This window comes from Pristiophorus japonicus, chromosome 2 (assembly GCF_044704955.1).
Source record: "Pristiophorus japonicus isolate sPriJap1 chromosome 2, sPriJap1.hap1, whole genome shotgun sequence".
NCBI lineage: Eukaryota > Metazoa > Chordata > Chondrichthyes > Pristiophoridae > Pristiophorus > Pristiophorus japonicus.
In genome coordinates, this window is record NC_091978.1 from 113,133,802 (window position 1) to 113,149,681 (window position 15,880).

The window sequence follows — 15,880 nt, forward strand, 5'->3', positions numbered from 1 at the left end:
TAAGGGGTCGCATTGCACGCCGATGATGTTATCACCGATTGCGCAGCGGCCCGGGGTGCTACCAGCGCCTCCGCTAACTCCCGCGCAATTTTGCAGGAGTCAGTAATGCCACCCCTGGAGGCTCCCATAGGTGTCGCAAAAAGGATGAATTTCGACCCCTCTGAATTTCTTAGTATGACCTTAAAGTGAACTGTTATGTTTCAAGAACTACTCAAATACTGAATTTGTTACACAGCTTTCATATTACACAATTTTTGAACAAATAACATCAAGAGGATGGATTTCCTCTCAATTCTAATGATATATTACAAAGGTGAAATACAGAAAAGTTGAGCACCAAAGAACAGTTCTTAATTTGTGCGAATCTCAGGACAAACTATACATTACAATATGTTTAGTTTAAGTGCAACTTTACAACCTTCTTCATGGTTATCAGCTTTCAAGGTAGGAATTATGATCAGTGAAGTTCAATTATGAATGCCTAACACGCTCATACTACTTTCCTGTTTGCACTATTTTTACGTACGTGTCAACTGTTTAAAGTAAAGAAAATACAAATAGTGCATACAAAAATATAATGCATGCATTCCTACATTAACTTCACCAACTGGAATTTCTACCCTTGACATTTTTAAGGTGGCTGCCTAATAGCAGCTGATGGTTAAGTGGCTAAATGCACTGACTCTAACATTCCATTGTGGTTCACTCAGTCTCCTCTCCCTCCATAATTTCAATGGGAAACCAAGGGAACCCCCATTGAGTTTCAGGGTCCCTGCCTTGTACTGTGTCACACAGACTAAGAAGATATTAAGTTTAATCTCTTGTCTCTGCTGAATTTTATGATGTAATTTGGGGCAGAAATGGATGCTAAATTGGCTTTGGTATCCCTGGGCTGTGGAGGAGAAAATTTGTCCAGAGTTCATCCTTGTTATGTAATGATGTGTGTATCGTCCCAGTACCTTAAATGTAATGTAAGTACTATGCCACACCACAGAGGGCGCTGCGGTGGGAAACCCTGGGTAGTACCTGCAACAGGTGCTATATAAGGCTGACCACCACACCTGGGAGGCACTCCGGAGCTGAACAATAAAGGACGAAGGTCACAGCAGTTAGACTTACACCAGACCGTGTGGAGTCAGTGATTTGTGTGCTACATACACCACAATCCTCTTGATCATTCTCCAGTGATCAAGTTAGAAAGTGTGTGTGTGTGAGTGTTAGGTGAGAGTAGGATTGGACTCAGCTCTGACGTTCTACATGGTGGAACAGCCATGATCATCAGAAAAATCTGTATAGGTGCGCAGGCACATTCTTGTGTGCAGAGTTTTACTTTATTTTAAACCTATTAACATCTGTGTAAAAAAAGAATGTTGTACTTGAATTAAGAGTCATGACTTGGGTGCAGTAATAGTGAGCTGTCAGCACCAGTGGAACTAGTCCCCACTATGAGCCCAAGTTTCCACATGATTTGCGCCTGATTTTTAGGAAAAACTAGTGGAGAACGGACTATCTTAGAAATCGCAATTTTCCACATTTTTTTTTCTGCAGTTCTAGTCAGGTAGAACAGTTCTACTTTGGAACAGAATTTTTTCTTCAAAAGGGGGCGTGTCCGGCCACTGACGCCTGATTTGAAAGTTTCCACAGTGAAAACGTACTCCAAACTAAAGTAGAATGGAGCCAGTGAAGATTTTTGTAGAACTGAAAAAACTTGTTCTACACATTAAAAAATCAGGCGCAGGTTACAAATTAGGCGTCCAGAACGAGGTGGGGGGGGAAGGGAACTCATTAAATTCTACAATAAATCCTTATTTATACTTCTACAAATATTATACAAATAAATCCAACCTGAATAAACATTTATAAGCCAAGAAAAGATTAAATAAACCATCTTCCTACCTGTGTGAAAGTGCTTCAGCCAGGGAGAATTCTGCAGCCGTTCGTGCCGCTGAGCGGGGGGGGGGCGGGAGAGAAAGCCGTTCGTGCCGCTGAGCGGGAGGGGGGGGGGGAGCGGGTGTCGGGTCTGGTCGAGGGTGGGGGGGGAGCAGGAGCTGGCCGTGGAAGGAGCCTTATTCACGCAGCCCCAGTGAGGCCATTCAGCCAGGGCTAGGGGCTGCGTGCTTCGGGCCCCTCCCACACAGTTCGGCGCCTGGAGCTACTGCACTTGTGTGCCCACTGTAGCGCGCATGTGCAGAGGTCCCGGCACTGTTTTCAGCGCAGGGACCTGGCTCCGCACCCCCACAGCTCGTGCTGGCTGCGCCGAGGGCCAGAGGACCTACAGATAGGTGGAGAATACCGAAGATTTTTTTAGGCGCCGTTTTAGGCGCGAAAAACGGGCGCCCAGCTCGGAGGGGCGCCCGTTTTTTTCTTGTGGAAACTTGGGCCCAATGAGTTAGTGCCCAGGGGAGGATAGGGTAAAAATAAGATTAAGCTCAATTCTGCTGATCTTGATTCAAATGAACGTGAAGTGATATGATGTAATTATTTTCTGCATCTCTTGCTCTTTTCGATTCAATCACATATGCCTATTTCGCACTACAGGTTGCTGGTCGGATCACCATGGAGTGGGTTTCCCGAGAACCGCACGGGAGATGTGTACAAATGTCCAGTCAGTGACAACAGTGTCATTTGTGAGAAACTCAACTTGGGAGGTAAGTTTGATTCCATACACACATGTGAAATATCAAATTTACTGCTGACATAACTAAAGAATATTGCCTCGACTTTGCCTCCCACTATCTGGCTGATTTTCTTGGTGCATCCAAGCAAGGCCGGGTGAAAAGATGTCCACAATTCAGCTTTTCTCTGCCTCAGCCCGTTTCTCGGTGCCGAAGCCCAACTGTGGATGGTATGATATGTAGGTAGTATTTTCCAATTATATGCAAATCAGAGCAATGCATCCTTCGACCCCTTTTCTGTGATTTGTGTCCTTTGAACACTGGACACGGGCTGCCTGTTAGGCCCAGGGGTGGAGCAATCTCCTGAGGGTGCTAAAGGGCATGAGTTTATTTTCTGGTATCTGGACCTGTGCAAAGCACTCAGAGACTGTAGTCTTGCAGAGGCTGATGAGAAGGTTCCACGATTTTTCCAAACAAATTAGCTTTGCAGTGGTTGCTTCCATTCCCCCAGTTTCAGAGGTTTGTTGCAGTTCCATTATGTTTCCAGGTAAAGGTTAGGTAGCCCACCTCCTGTATTTAAATGACCCCACGGCTGGAAGGTCAACCAAGGTCAGGGGTACGTCTCCACGTTAGGTAGAAATTCTGCCTCTCCCCATGGAGATATTAGGAGAAAATGGTTATTCAGAATCTTTACTCATCCTCATTGGTTGCATCTTTTATGGTTTGCTTTTGTGGGGGTAATTTTGAATTTGGGTGATAGTGTAAAACCAGCGATATTGATTCAGTTGCCCGTTATGCATCTCCCCTAATTTTTAAATGAATGGCTGGATCAATATCGCTTGTTTAACACCATCACCCAAAGTCAAAATTACCTCCATATGTGGCTGCTCTTTCTGTTATGGTATTTAGCGATGTTTTTATTGCTATGCTTAGCTTCAGTTGCGTTGCTTTTTTCCAGATCTCTATCTGCCCTTTTGATTACCCTTTTAATGTGCTTTTGCATTTTCTTGAATGTAGCATAGTGAGCCCCTTCTCCTTTCCCCTTACATGATTTTTTTACAGGTTGGTTTTCCTCTTTACCTCACGTCTTTACTTTGGTTATTCATCCATTTTGGATCACATTTGTGTAATCTGAACAAGTTGGTTTCAGGCATATATTTATCCTGCCTGCTCAGCATGGTACCTTTAAACTTGTTCCACTTGACTTCCACTCTATTTGCTGTTGTTTTTCTCATCTCTTTGAATTTAGCCCCTTTAAAATTGTGCACCTGGCTCCTGTTATTAGGTATTTCTGACACCCAGATCATGTTAAACATGTTCATTCTGCTATTGTTGTCCCCAGAGATGCTACAGCTTCAATTTCCTGCATGCTGTCAGAGTTATTAGTAAACATCAGGACAAAATTAGCTTTGTCTCTTGTCCTATTTCTTGATGCATTGAATAATGTTATGTACAGGTACTACATCTACCGACTCTGAATCTAAACCAGCGATATTTTTCCAATCTATATTAGGTTGATTGACACATGCCCCCCCCACCAATTAAATTAATTTCCCTGTTCTCGCAAACCTCTCCTATCCCTTTAAAGAGCAAATTCTCCCCTTCTCATGCTAACTTGATAGTATGGTAGCCCTGATGGTCATGGTATTGAACTAGCAACCTATAAATTAATTGTAAGCTCAAAGACAACATGGCAAGTTATGAAATTAAATTCAGTAAATCTAATCACTTGTGGGCTAGCACCAGGAAAAATAATCATGAAAACTGTAGGATTGTCATAAAACCCCAAAGGTTTCATGAATGCCCTTCAGGATAGGGAGTCTGCCACTCCTACCCAGTCTAACCTATATGTGACTCCAATGTGGTTGACTATTAATGCCCTTGAGGCAACTAGGGATAAACAATAAATACTGCCTTGATTATGTTGCCTATATCCCACAGACAGATAAAAAAACCCTAGTGTTAGCTTGGATTTTTTTCATTTGAGGTACCTAAACGGAATGATTCAATTAGGCGGGTTCTATAATGGGCAGGTGATCAGCCTCAACAGATTATTGCCAATGTGGCGAAAACAAAAACTTATCCTTTTATATCCCTGAATGTTATATTAATTTCCGTCCTCTGGATTTAACAATGCTTCGGATATTCCCACAAACTTGCACAGGTTGAACCTCCAATATCCAGAACTCCCTTATCCGGAACCGCCCCTCATCCATAGAAACATAGAAACATAGAAAAATAGGTGCAGGAGTAGGCCATTCGGTCCTTCGAGCCTGCACCACCATTCAATAAGATCATGGCTGATCATTCACCTCAGTACCCCTTTCCTGCTTTCTCTCCGTACCCCTTGATCCCTTTAGCCATAAGGGCCATATCCAACTCCCTCTTGAATATATCTAATGAACTGGCATCAACAACTCTCTGCCGAAGAGAATTCCACAAGTTAACAACTCTCTGAGTGAAGAAGTTTCTCCTCATCTCAGTCCTAAATGGCTTACCCCTTATCCTTAGACTGTGACCCCTGGTTCTTGACTCCCCCAACATCGGGAACATTCTTCCTGCATCTAACCGTCAGAATTTTATATGTTTCTATGAGATCCCCTCTCATTCTTCTAAACTCCAGTGAATACAGGCCCAGTCGATCCAGTCTCTCCTCATATGTCAGTCCTGCCATCCCGGGAATCAGTCTGGTGAACCTTCGCTGCACTCCCTCAATAGCAAGAATGTCCTTCCTCAGCTTAGGAGACCAAAACTGAACACAATATTCCAGGTGAGGTCTCACCAAAGCCCTGTACAGCTGCAGCAAGACCCACCTGCTCCTATACTCAAATCCCCTAGCTATGAAGGCCAATATGCCATTTGCCTTCTTCACTGCATGCTGCACCTGCATGCCAACCTTCAATGACTGATGTACCATGACACCCAGGTCTCGTTGCACCTCCCCTTTTCCTAATCTGCCTCCATTCAGATAATATTCTGCCTTTGTGTTTTTGCCACCAAAGTGGATAACCTCACCTTTATCCACATTATACTGCATCTGCCATGCATTTGCCCACTCACCTAACCTGTCCAAGTCACCCTGCAGCCTCTTAGCATCCTCCTCACAGCTCACACCACCACCCAGCTTAGTGTTATCTGCAAACTTGGAGATATTACTCTCAATTCCTTTATCTAAATCATTGATGTATATTGTAAATAGCTGGGGTCCCAGCACTGAGCCCTGCGGCACCCCACTAGTCACTGCCAGCCATTCTGAAAAGGACCCATTTATCCTGACTATCTGCTTCCTGTCTGCCAACCAGTTCTCTATCCACGTAAATACATTACCCCCAATACCATGTGCTTTAATTTTGCACACTAATCTCTTGTGTAAGACCTTGTCAAAAACCTTTTGAAAGTCCAAATACACCACATCCACTGGTTTTCCCTTGTCCTCTCTACTAGTTACATCCTCAAAAAATTCTAGAAGATTTGTCAAGCATGATTTCCCTTTCATAAATCCATGTTGACTTGGATCGATCCTGTCACAGCTTTCCAAATGCGCTGCTATTTCATCTTTGATAATTGATTCCAACATTTTCCCCACTACTGATGTCAGGCTAACCGGTCTATAATTCCCCGTTTTCTCTCTCCCTCCTTTTTTAAAAAGTGGTGTTACATTCGCTACCCTCCAGTCCATAGGAACTGACCCAGAGTCGATAGACTGTTGGAAAATGATCACCAATGCATCCACTATTTCTAGGGCCACTTCCTTAAGTACTTTGGCATGCAGACTATCAGGCTCTGGGGATTTATTGGCCTTCAATCCCATCAATTTCCCTAAAACAATTTCCTGACTAATAAGGATTTCCTTCAGTTCCTCCTTCTCGCTAGGCCCTCGGTCCCCTAGTATTTCTGGAAGGTTATTCATGTCTTCCTTCGTGAAGACAGAACCAAAGTATTTGTTCAATTGGTCTGCCACTTCTTTGTTCCCCATTATAAATTCACCTGATTCTGACTGCAAGGGACCTACATTTGTCTTCACTAATCTTTTTCTCTTCGCATATCTATAGAAGCTTTGGCAATCAGTTTTTATGTTCCCTGCAAGCTTCCTCTCATACTCTATTTTCCCCCTTCTAATTAATCCCTTTGTCCTCCTGTGCTGAATTATAAATTTCTCCCAGTCCTCAGTTTTGCTGCTTTTTCTGGCCAATTTATATGCCTCTTCCTTGGATTTAACACTATAACTAATTTCCCTTGTTAACCACAGTTGAGTCACCTTCCCCATTTTATTTTTACTCCAGACAGGGATGTACAATTGTTGAAGTTCATCCATGTGATCTTTAAATGTTTGCCATTGCCTATTCACCGTCAACCCTTTAAGTATCATTCGCCAGTCTATTCTAGCCAATTCACATCTCATACCATGGAAGTTACCTTTCCTTATGTTTAGCACCCTAGTCTCTGAATTAACTATGTCATTCTCCATCTTAATAAAGAATTTTACCATATTATTGTCACTTTTCCCCAAGGGGACTCGGACAACAAGATTGCTAATTCGTCCTTTCTCATTACACATCACCCAGTCTAGGATGGCCAGTTCTCTAGTTGGTTCCTCGACATATTGGTCCAGAAAACCATCCCTAATACACTCCAGGAAATCCTCCTCCAACGTACCGCTACCAGTTTGATTAGCCCAATCTATATGCAGATTAAAGTCGCCCATGATAACTGCTGTACCTTTAATGCACACATCCCTAAGTTCTTGTTTGATGCTGTCTCCAACCTCCCTACTACTGTTTGGTGATCTGTACACAACTCCCACTAGCGTTTTCTGCCCTTTGGTATTCCACAGCTCTACCCATACAGTTTCCACATCATCCAAGCTAATGTCCTTCTTTACTATTGCGTTAATTTCTTCTCTAACCATCAGCACTACCCCACCTCCTTTTCCTTTCTGTCTATCCTTCCTGAGTGTTGAATACCCCTGGATGTTGAGTTCCCAGCCTTGGTCACCCTGGAGCCATGTATCCGTAATCCCAATTATATCATATTCGTTAATATCTGCCTGCGCAGTTAATTCGTCCACCTTATTACGAATATTCCTCCCATTGAGGCACAGAGCCTTCAGGCTTGTCTTTTTAACACACTTTGTCCCTTTAGACTTTTGCTGTAATGTGGCCCTTTTTGATTTTTGCTTTGGGTTTCTCTGCCCTCCATTTTTACTTTTCTTCTTTCTATCTTTTGCTTCTGCCCCCATTTTACTTCCTTCAGTCTCCCTGCATAGGTTCCCATCCCCCTGCCATATTAGTTTAACCCCTCCCCAACAGCACTAGCAAACACTCCCCCTCGGACATTGGTACCGGTCCTTCCCAGGTGCAGACCATATGGTTTGTACTGGTCCCACCTCCCCCAGAACCGGTTCCAATGTCCCAGGAATTTGAATCCCTCCCTCCTGCACCACTCCTCAAGCCACGTATTCATCTTAGCTATTCTGCAATTCCTACTCTGACTAGCACGTGGTACTGGTAGCAATCCTGAGATTACTACCTTTGAGGGCCTGCTTTTAATTTAACTCCTAGATCACTAAATTCAGTCCAGAACCATTCCCGGTCACCAGGGTAGTGCTTGCACAGAACTCCGACATGAACAAATTGAACAAATTGAAGTCCTTCCTCACTGCCGCAATCGCTGGCCTGACCCCGCGATCCACTGCCCCCCCATCGCATGATCTTTCTGCCCCATTCTCAGCCCCAAACCAGCCAGCCCCTTGCTCAGTACCTGTACCATCCAATTTAATGTGACCACCCCTCGTCCGGAAAAAACCTTTATCCAGAACAGGCCAGGTCCCGAGGGTTCCAGATAAGGGAAGTTCAACCTGCTTGTTACCTACTGCCACAACAGCCTCCAGTTCCAGCACCTTGATTCTAAAGCTTTCAAGGTTCATATATATATACTTTACTTCCTCTTGCATCTCCAAATGTCTGCCTGTTCCTGGTCTCTGATTTCTCTCTCTCTCTCTCTCTCACTCATTCCTGAGTAATGGATGAACATTAGGATTGCTTTTCGTAAATAAAGTCAAACTCCTCAGTTTTAAAATAATCTGCAGAATAAGGTTTAATTGTTTCATATATTTTTGATAAAGGTATTTAATTTATTAAACTAGTCAATTATTGTTCTACCAAGCACTATTTAATTGACTGAACAGATTTATTTTTGTTGACCCTCAAATTGAAATGTCCTATGGTATTGACAACTGCATAGTGTTACTTGCACTGTATGAATTGAATACCAAAATATTGTGTTTTATCCATTGTTTTGATTCATCTTTCAGATATATTGACTTTTCCAAATGTGACAGAGGTCAAGCAGAACATGAGCGCTGGCTCAACACTTATCAGGAACGATAAAACTGGTGGATTTTTGGTAATTGCGAATTTTCAGACTAAATAGTTATAAAGAGTACTACAGGTGTGGTACTAAAGCTGCAACATAGTTATCTTTATCGTCTTACACAATTTCTGCAGAGTGTGAATGCTCTTGAGTAATGTCAACAACTAGTGAAATAGGCTTTTCAGAATCAGATGAAAAGCATACTAAATAAAACTGTTTTAATTCAGCAACTTTCATAGTCAATTTATAGAACTGTTCGATGACTTTAAATAATATTTGTTCCTCTTGGTATATTTCTCCAATCTTTCCTTAAGTGTCTTTCCATATTGGGGGAAGATTTCCTTTGTGCGCTCTATTAGACCTGTTTATGAAGATCAGGTCTACGATCTTGTTACACAATACATAGAGCTCCCTATAGTTTCTACTTCTTAATCAATAAGGTAGCTAATAGTATATGCAGCAGACTCCCAGTCCATTTTCCTTCGGATGATGGTGCATTGGAAGCTGAAGGCACACCTGACTATATAGTTCAACAGTTCAGCTAACTTTTTATTAAATAAGAAAAAACTTCTTTCCGTTCTTTTAGGTTTATTTGTGTTATGCACCATTCTCTTCCTGGAGTTTAGGCAGGCAATCTGTTCCAACTGCCCTACTAACACATCTGCTAAACCAAACAGCAAATGGTGTTTAACAGCAACTCATTCCCCTCACCCTTTCCCCCTCCCTTTCGATAGTACCTGATCTTTGCAGGACATCTCATGGCAAGGGGAAAAAACTCAAATTAATATATCTCTATTCATGCAACAAAACATCCCAGGGCCTTTTACAGAGGGAGCAGTGGATGATGAGCAGGCAGGAAGGTAGAAATTAGGGGAGACAATGGTCAAAGAAGTAAGGTTCAGAAAGGTGTTTAAAAGTGGGGACGGAAGCAAGAAGGAGATTTGGAAGGGGAATTTCATAGTAACATAGTAACTGGAGCAGCAAGGTAAAGGGGACATGCAGTGGACAAGAGTGAAGTTCAATTAGTGATTAGCTTCAACAATTGCCATATAGAGCATTGTGGGCATGAATTACAACTACACAATGATACAGTTCATTGGAGCTTCTTACCACAAGCAGATGCAGCAACCCACTCTCTATTTTTCCCAATTCAGAGCGTTTAAAGTCTTTGTGGCAGAAATTCGGGAGCATCCCGTTTGGGGCGCTAACTTTTGAAATGGTTTCAAACTTTTAAAAAATTCAGTGTTTGTGCTCCAGGAAGGAAATGGAGAACTAAATCAGGTGCTCTATTTCCTTCCTGGAGCACAACCGGCAGCAGGCGGGGCGGTGAGTGCTGATCCCATTGATAGAAACATAGAAAATAGGTGCAGGAGTAGGCCATTCGGCCCTTCGAACCTGCACCACCATTCAATAAGATCATGGCTGATCATTCCCTCAGTACCCCTTTCCTGCTTTCTCTCTATACCCCTTGATCCCTTTAACCGTAAGGGTCATCTCTAACTCCCTCTTGAATATATCCAAATGAACTGGCATCAACAACTCTCTGCAGCAGGGAATTCCATAGGTAAACAACTCTCTGAGTGAAGAAGTTTCTCCTCATCTCAGTCCTAAATGGCCTACCCCTTATCCTAAGACTGTGTCCCCTGGTTCTGGACTTCCCCAACATCGGGAACATTCTTCCCACATCTAACCTGCCCAGTCCCGTCAGAATCTTATACGTTTCTATGAGATCCCCTCTCATCCTTCTAAACTCCAATGTATAAAGGCCCAGTTGATCCAGTCTCTCCTCATATGTCAGTCCAACCATCCCTGGAATCAGTCTGATAAACCTTTGCTGCACTCCCTCAATAGCAAGAACCTTCCTCAGATTAGGAGACCAAAACTGAACACAATATTCCAGGTGAGGCCTCACCAAGGCTCTGTACAACTGCAGTAAGACCTCCCTGCTTCTATACTCAAATCCCTAGCTATGAACGCCAACATGCCATTTGCCTTCTTCACCGCCTGCTGTACCTGTATGCCAACTTTCAATGACTGATGAACCATGACACCCAGGTCTCGTTGCACCTCCCCTTTTCCTAATCTGCCGCCATTCAGATAATATTCTGTCTTCATGTTTTTGCCACCAAAGTGGATAACCTCACATTTATCCACTTTATACTGCATCTGCCACGCATTTGCCCACTCACCTCACTTGATCTCGTGGCACTCGGTTGCAAAACCATTTGTGCCCCATTATCACCCATCGGCGGTGCAAAGGCGTCAAGGAGCCCAATTTCACCCCCTTAGGCTCTAATGGCCCTCAAAACCTGCAGCGTTTCAATCCTTGCAGTCATTCTGCAATTGTGTCTGCGCTGAACTCCGCCAAAGTGGAAGAGCCTCCAGGAGCAGGTCTTCGCCAGTGTGAGGATGTATCTGTAGTTCCTCTCTAACAAGCACCTAGGGACACAGGCCAACCCAGGGGGTGCTAGTTGCAGGGCTCCCCCCACCCGGCCCTGCTCTTGGAAAGTGGTGTGCTGTGGTCTCAGCAGTCCTGTGTCAGAGGACGGCTTAACAATTTAAAAAAAAATTCTCACCTCCTAACCCTGTAATAGTCCAGATGCTGACCCCATCCTGGACCCCTGGGTGGAACTCACTTTCACCATTTGAGAGGCCAGTATACCTCATCTCATCCGTTGTCCTGGACCCAACATTAGGTCGAGTCGCTTTGAGGCGTAGGACGTAGGCATTCATAGGGACTCCCCTGCGTTTTACTTAGCCTCGCCCCCTCCACCTCAGTATCCTTGTTTGGGGTGGGAGGAGATTACTGCCCCCAAACAAAGCCAATGCCATGCTGGAGCCTAGTGTTTCTGGTTCTTGGTGGAGTTTGTATTCATTCCATCTGACTCCCATGGGTGTCCACTGAAACAGCTGATCAATTTTGAGAAATGTAGTGACACAGCAACCAAATTGCATAGAACCATGTATGATGAATTTGTTTAGGATGTTGAGTAATGCTCAAACAGTAATTACAAGGTAAATCTTTAATTAAGAATAATGGCCTTGAATTTCCACTTTCAACCATTCACACTGCTTGTCTGTGGGTAGTGCCAGATTAAGGCTGTGAGGGGCCTGAGGTTAATAGGAGGGAATGGCCTTTATATGTACTATATATTGCATACAATTCATAAAATCATCAAACAAATATAATTGTATGTTTATCCAAATTTAACAACGAACAAAAATCAAATCTATGTACATTAAAAACACAGCATACAATTCAAACAAAGAATGGTTTCTCCCTGGCTTTAAACTGTGATATCAAACAAAACATTCCCTGAATAAATATTTTCAAACAAAGCCTGGTAAGTTCCTGGCCTTGACTGTGGCAAACAAATTACAAAAATCAAAGCCATGTAGGTTAAAAAAAAAAGCATACAGTACAAGCAGAGATTGGTTTCTTCCTTGCTTAAACTGCAATATCAAACAAAAAATTCTCTGAATATGTCTCTTCAAACAAAGACTGGTTTCTTCCTGGCCTTAGCTGTGGCAAAGTCGTGAATACTATCATCAAAATTTAAAGACTTGACAATTTCAAAATTCTTCGTATTTTTGTAAGTATTCACAATTGCCAAACCTGATATTATTTATGAATTTATCCTATGAACAGCATACATAACTCTCCGGGTGAATTTTTTTTTGATATTTATACATGTTTCAAGATTGTCACAGAATTTTATACACACTTTGAGCCATAGGATGCAATATTTTTCACCTCTGAAGATATTATGCAGTTATATATGATATTGCTTAACCAACCTTGTGACAAAGATTTATGGTTAATGATATAAAAATTAGGGTCTAAAGTCGAGGGCCTAAAAAATATGAGGACCTAAGGCTACAACATTATTAGCCTATGGGTTAATCTGGCCCTGTCTGTAGGGGAGGGTGGTGGGGGAGTGGATTCTGCTAATTTTCGACATGAAGTTTTGGTTGGAGAGCAGGAGAGCAGAAGAGCTCCTGTGCATTCCAGGGCTGATGTACTGTACTTACAAATCAAATTTCAAAGGAATTCGTAATTGTGTCTCGCATTGTGATATAAACCCTTTTTTGAAGACTGTATATACAACAGCAAGAAATTAAGTATAATGATCTATATTTGATGTAAAGCTGGCAATTACAGATTTCTCCAGGAATAATTTATTAATGTGTTCAGGAACATGGTTTATGTTAGCCTGCATACTTAGGGATTCTAGCAGACAGAAAAGGTTTTCGTAATATGTTTTTGTTCAAAAAGAGGGAGTTTCATGATTGGTACCTCTTGCAAAGATTTATGATTAACTGTAACTTTATATTCATCATATTTTAATAGTGAGACCTCATGACCTAATAGGGAGGAACTGGTTTGAAGGAGCTGCTCATGTCAACAGTGTAAGGAAGCTGAATTATTATCTCTTCTGATCGCTTCCTCCAAACCAATTTCCCTAAAGGAAGTCACCTGAACTGCAGCAGATTTCCCCAGTTTAACTCCAGGGGTGGGGTGGTGTGGGGCGGAGGGGATGGTGGGGGGCGGAGATTGGATGAGAAGTCAATCCAGCAGCTGCTCACCACTTGCTGCCACTTCCAGGGACCGAGTGTAACGTAGCCAAGTTTGCTGACGATACAAAGATGAGAGAAAAAGCAATGTGTGGGGAGGACACAAAAAACCTGTAAAAGGACATAGACAGGCTAAGTGAGTGGGCAAAAATTTGGCAGATGGAGTATACTGTTGGAAAGTGTGAGATTATACACTTTGGCAGAAAAAAAATCAAAGAGCAAGTTATTATTTAAATGAAGGAAAATTGCAAAGTGCTGCAGTACAGCAGGACTGTGCATGAAACACAAAAGGACAGTATGCAGGTGCAGCAAGTGATCAGGAAGGCAAATGGAATCTTGGCCTTTATTGACCTTTATAAGGGGATGGAGTATAAAAGCAGGAAGTCTTGCTATAGTTATACAGGGTATTGGTGAGGCCACACCTAGAATACTGCATGCAATTTTGGGTTCCATATTTAAGAAAGGATATATTTGTTTTGGAGGCAGTTCAGAGAAGGTTCACTAGGTTGATTCTGGAGATGAGGGGGTTGACTTATGAGGAAAGGTTGAGTAGGTTGGGCCTCTACTCAGTGGAATTCAGAAGAATGAAAGGTGATCTTATCGAAACGTATAAGATTATGAGGGGGCTTGACAAGGTGGATGCAGAGAGGATGTTTCCACTGATGGGGGAGACTAGAACTAGAGGGCATGATCTTAGAATAAGGGGCTGCCCATTTAAAACTGAGATGGGGAGGAATTTCTTCTCTCAGAGGGTTGTAAATCTGTGGAATTTGCTGCCTCAGAGAGCTGTGAAAGCTGGGTCATTGAATAAATTTAAGACAGAGATAGACAGATTCTTAAACGATAAAGGAATAAGGGGTTATGGGGAACGGGCAGGGAAGTGGATCTGAGTCCATGATCGGATCAGCCATAATAGTATTAAATGCCAGAGCAGGCTCGTGGCGCCGTATGGCCAACTCCTGCTCCTATTTCTTGTTCTTATGTAAAATCTAGCCTCTCATCTTCAAAAGAGCACATGATACTATCAAAAGTGGAAAATTACAATCTATGTTTAATGGATACAAATAAAATGCATTCACACGATGCTGATTGCCATGTACACCTCCAGATATACCAAATTAAGTTAAGGATGAGACTTTACATAGAATTACATCTCTTGGAACACCCTCCATGTGCTAAGGTGACTGCACTTCAATCGTGGACAATTGCATTTTTTTTCTAGCTTACCAGCTTCACCAGATAATAGGAGAAGGATTACAAATGCAGTGTCCATTACTGAGTTATTAAATAAATTCAGTTCATTGTGCCCCCGACCACAGCATGATACTTAAATCAAGTTTGAAATGTTTTATGATCAAATGTCCTCTATCTGTGTCTATAATGTCTCGTCTTCCCTCTTTTTATGTTTTCTGGCCTGCTTTTGTGACATAACGTTCCTGCTATCTGACTGAGGGTTGGGAAAGCAATTATCTGATTGGCAGTGTTTTGCTCTTACATTCATCCAGTTCTGGGAGAATTCTTTTGTCCTTGTATTGCCACATTTCTGCCAGGGACTTCTTCAGATCAGGAAATTCCCGACCCTAGCAATTTTCTCAAACTTCAAGCTAAATGATTTTATGATTTGATTTTTTTTTAAGTTTGCTAATTACCTCCTATATATTTTACAGTGTTACTAACAACAGAATTAATTTATTTTTTCTTTCCTCTTTCAGACTTGCGCTCCATTATGGGCACAGAGGTGTGGCAAGCAGAATTATCCAACAGGATTGTGTGCAGATTTAAATTACAACTTCCAATTATCAAATATCTTCTCACCTGCTCTTCAATGTAAGTTATTTTATTTCAGATAGTTTTTATCCATTGAGGCAATCTGCTGCAAGCACGGTAGATTTAATATGAGAAAATGTCAGACTTGCTGAAAAGAACGTTACTATCATCTCATAATATTTCAACTCTCATGTTTTAATGAGCGTGTTCTTTGGTTAAGCTGCTCTGCTAAACAATTGCAGGTGTTCAGATCAGGATGGGGAGTGGGTAAGTTCTCCACTCCATTTTAACTGACTCTCCCCACCTGATTTCTGCCAGACAGGTGAAATTACAATCAGAGCCAAGCTGTAAGATCCCAGTTTAGTGCTCCCCTTAACCAGAGTGTAATGTGAAGGGTTATTTGCATAGCTACTAATTTTAAAGGGTGAATAATGTGTTGGTACCAAGGATTGAAAAGGGTGAATTGTGGGTGTGTTTTTTTGCCTGCCTTCATCAGGTCATTGAACTTCTTGTGGCACTGGTTTGCAGTTCCGGGAGAGAGAGAGAGATGG

At 42.4% G+C, this 15,880-nt stretch overlaps 1 protein-coding gene across 2 annotated transcripts in view; it reads left to right on the forward strand.

Annotated features, from left to right (window-relative positions):
* LOC139240204 (integrin alpha-2-like) overlaps positions 1 to 15,880 on the forward strand; it is a 233,106-nt gene that overhangs the window by 99,902 nt on the left and 117,324 nt on the right. For both annotated transcript variants that reach the window (XM_070868661.1, XM_070868671.1), the window contains exons 3-5: positions 2,539 to 2,648; positions 8,929 to 9,020; positions 15,275 to 15,389. In XM_070868661.1, the coding sequence (XP_070724762.1) occupies positions 2,539 to 2,648; positions 8,929 to 9,020; positions 15,275 to 15,389 (317 nt within the window). The remainder of the gene's footprint in view (positions 1 to 2,538; positions 2,649 to 8,928; positions 9,021 to 15,274; positions 15,390 to 15,880) is intronic.